The sequence below is a fragment of the Hippocampus guttulatus genome, chromosome 15 (genome assembly GCF_054856545.1).
Source record: "Hippocampus guttulatus isolate MCC_2025c chromosome 15, RoL_Hgut_1.0, whole genome shotgun sequence".
Taxonomy (NCBI): domain Eukaryota; kingdom Metazoa; phylum Chordata; class Actinopteri; order Syngnathiformes; family Syngnathidae; genus Hippocampus; species Hippocampus guttulatus.
This window is the reverse complement of record NC_141275.1, coordinates 9,261,786-9,265,584: the sequence shown is the minus strand read 5'-3', so window position 1 is coordinate 9,265,584 and position 3,799 is coordinate 9,261,786. Positions and strand designations below refer to the sequence as shown.

At 43.0% G+C, this 3,799-nt stretch overlaps 1 protein-coding gene across 2 annotated transcripts; it reads right to left on the bottom strand.

Annotated features, from left to right (window-relative positions):
* Positions 1-2,116: 2,116 nt before the first annotated feature.
* On the bottom strand, positions 2,117-3,762 carry LOC147193727 (interleukin-1 receptor type 2-like). Of its 2 annotated transcripts, none has more exons than XM_086130874.1 (5): positions 3,397-3,762; positions 3,282-3,323; positions 3,119-3,184; positions 2,794-2,923; positions 2,117-2,707 (listed from the first exon to the last, which is right to left on the bottom strand). In XM_086130874.1, the coding sequence occupies exons 1-5, from the start codon at positions 3,419-3,421 to the stop codon at positions 2,524-2,526; spliced, it is 447 nt and encodes a 148-aa protein (XP_085987000.1). In that variant the 5' UTR covers positions 3,422-3,762; the 3' UTR covers positions 2,117-2,523. The 2 variants fall into 2 exon arrangements, with proteins under 2 accessions (XP_085987000.1, XP_085987001.1); XM_086130875.1 differs by having other exon boundaries at positions 3,119-3,181.
* Positions 3,763-3,799: the final 37 nt, after the last annotated feature.

Below are 3,799 nucleotides of genomic sequence, written 5' to 3'. Positions count from 1 at the left end.
GCGCGCAAAGTGCGTGGGTACGCAGGCTGATTCATTCCACCAAGCTCGTGGGAAGGGGCCAGTACTAGGAGGGGCTTCTGGAGGAATTTCAGAGATGACATGAACACTTTGTGCAATGGTAATCAATTATGAGGCGTTTGAACGATGCAAGATACGAGCTTGAGTTTTGCGGGTCACAACTCTTAGCTCTTAATAAGCAAGAAAACAATTAAATAATAGTGACTGGGAGTTGACAGTATCTTACTCGAAGCCAATAAAACGGCGATTTCGCTCAGCCAATCGGGGAAAAAAAAGTCACTTTCAAGCGACTCTGGCCACCACACTCCAAAGTCTGAAACACCCACGTGCTCCACGGTTGCAACACCTTTCTTATGTCCAAGCCAAAGGGTAAGCAGAGCTGCAAATAGTATGGTTGGACAGATCAACATTTGCTAACATTTACTTCTAATAGGAAGTGCATACTTGATGGTTCAGTGCATATTTTCAACACGCTGGCAATGGGGCGTTTGCCACATACACACAGTGTAGTGTATACATTTGCTACCTCCGCAAGTAAAACATTTTTGGGCTTTATTTCTGTTTTTCTTTTTTTCCCCCACACACACTGTAAACTCAGTCGTCCTAAAGTGCATCCCAAATCGACGACACAACTGGATAACCCCAATGGTAGGTCAGATTGGGGAATCTCCCCCCAATGTGGCCTCATACTTGCTAGCTTATTTCATTCAACTGGGCTTTGCTAATGTTAATAATGTCATAAAGAGTATTTGCTTATGATGCCCGGTTTTTATTTTGGGCAGTAAACGGGACCGTGCGTCCAGTTATTCACTTGCATGGCACATCTGGGAGCTGTTTTATCCACAAATTTGGAAACATTATTTTTCTCTGAATATACTGTGGTGAACAGCAAATTCTGCAATTAGCAGAGCACCACTGACAAGAATGAGGCAGTAGAGAGGGATGAACAGCAGCTTTGTAGTGTCACTTGCCTCCCTGGTGCAACAAGTCTTGCGTTTAAAACGCAACAAAGTCGGAAATCGTCTGTTAGGTTTTTGAGCAAGCATGCTAACAAACAAAACATGACCAAGTGCGGACAGAGGAAGAATATTTTGGAATATTTCCACCACTGTGTTCTCCCTAGCGTAGCGTCATACATGCAACTACCATCTCGTGTTTTTCCTCCACATAACCTTGTTCCGTCATAAATCATAATTACTGCAGAGGTTAAATGTATTTAATTAGTAGGACAATATCCTCTCAGGGTAAAAATAAAAAAATTGCATCATCAGAGGTGACCATGCTTGAGGGATAAAAATGACGTAAAGGTCTCTTCAGCATTTGTGGTATAAGCCCCTGATCACCTCCAAACTGGCTAGTAGAGGTTGGTTGGATATTTTTACATTTGACATTCACCGTGTATTAAAAAATAAATAAATCTATATATCTCAACCCATTACCCTTTCTCCCAATCTATCCACATGCCATTTCAGTTCCGGCTTGTGCGCCTATCCCATGCCAGCGGGTACAAAAATCCCCCCGCCACCCCCCCCCCCCCCCATAAGCGCAATGTTTCTTCCTGCCTTCTTTGTGACTGCTCAGCTTCCATCGCACAAAGGGCAGTGTAGTGGAAGGACGGTCACCAATGAGACAAGGATGCTGCTTTTCCTACTGCTCTACTGGAAACAGCTCCAGGCTGGGACTCACGATGTATTCATTGCACAGCCACACAGTCTTAACTAAGACACATCTTTTTTTTTTTTTTTACTGTGTTTGTTGTTTTAAGTGATACGCTTATTATTGTATTAATCATTGTGATTCACCCTCAATATTGGACGGTTACAATTCAGAACCTAACCCTGGAAAACCTAAAATAAATACATGGTCAATGGCACAGCTTGATTGACAAGCATGAAAGAGCAGTCGTGACCAGGGCTTCGCTTGGGATGCAGTGTCTGCTGGAGGTCAGGGTGCATCGAATAAAGATGACAGGCATTTAGAGCATCCCAGAGAGCTGACAGTGGAACCAAGTCTCATCTACTGCCAAGCTTTTCACACGCTCGTGACACTCTTGGCTCAAACCTTCATCAAAAGGGCCAAACTAAGACTTGAGCTGTGATTGTACTTCACCGTCAAAAAGAATTTAATCGTTACTGGATTGGATTGCACATTTCATTGCAGGCATTACACAGCATAGCCCATCGCCCAACCCACTCTTAGCTTCAGTTCCATGACAAGGGACAACGCCAGCAACAAAAATAAAAAATAAATCTTTACGAGGTATAAACGAGACAGAAGTCTGAGTCAATTACTGTCATAGAGTAGGCAACTCTGGTTTCTAAAATAAAACAAGCTGGGTTCCACCCCTTTCTAGTAATACTCTGCCCCCTGCTGGAGTAAATAGGAGAATACAGTACGATGCAACGGCATGTATCCAGTCGATACCGTACCATCTAAAACGGAGACTTTTGACATTCTCCTTAAATATTCTAACTGTGCTGGCTTAAATTTAAGTCGTCTCGGTGTTTAGCCTGATGTTACTTTCGATTTTTTTCCCCACGCAGAACCTTTTGCTGTTAGTGTTACATTCTTATGCACCATTCCAGCACTATTGATCACCACACAGGTGAAAGTGGCATGGAGGTCCTCTAAGGTGACGTTCTTCAGCAGCAAACTCCCGAGCTGAATCGTACCGTCCTCTAAGGCGAATCTAAATCAGACACACAGATACAGAGTATAACATGTGAAGCACAGAACACGTACTGGCTTTGTCTTGTCATGCGGCGCAATACTCACGTCTCTAACTCAGTTATTCTATCATTGCTGGGAACGTCTTCAGGGAATGAGCCATTGATGAGCCAGTAGAGGAGCGTCACATCTTGGCCACAGTTGGTCAGAGCTTGACAATGGAGAACCAATGGCTGCCCTAAAAAGGAAAATGCATGGTGTTTGAGACACTAAAGAACAACATTTGTCAAAGCGTCTCAAAATTGTAATTCTTCCTTTTTTTTTTAAAAAAAAAATGTTGAAGCTGTTTCATAATTCACTGTGCTAATGGCTTCTCAACACGCGCTTTTGAAAATCCCCCAAGATCAAGGCCCAAGGGCTGATTGAGTCTTACCTGGTTGTGCCCTGATTTGCATACAGTCAGGTCCAATGATGACTGGCGCTGAATATTCAGACACTGCTGGACATAAATAAAAACGAATCAATACTAAAAGTTGATTTCGACAGAACCTCACACCCGCCCCCCCAAAATCAAAATTAAAAATAAAACCTCATACCTGGAGCGGCATCTGCTAGCAATAGACTTAAAGACCCCAAAGCTGTGGAGGGAAACGACTTCTTTATAATAAATCACTGAATGAGGTGTGCTGACATCAGTAAGGAGGGTTTTACCTTTGATGACAGACGACAGCGTCATGGTGGCTCTTTTCGGTGTTTATCATCGACTGTTGACTCGAAACATGTCCTTATATACAACTCAGAGGATCAACTTCCTTATTACCGTGACAACCACTGTGTTAAAGTTGAGTTCCAGGGGGATTTCCTACACATGTTATGTAGTCCTCTACTTCAGTTATGCGGAGTTTACATCCAACTAAATGCTTTGTACCCAACTCTGACTAGATGTTATGTTATAGTCTCATCTGACTAAATGTGGCTTGGATTTGGTTTACAAGCCGTTTACATGCGTTTTGGGTACTCAAGTGACATTTGTGTGTAAGTTCAACAAACGAGTAGACCGTTTTGGCATCAGCCAGAAAGCCTGAGGGGAGGGGAACCAAAAAAAAAAAAACCT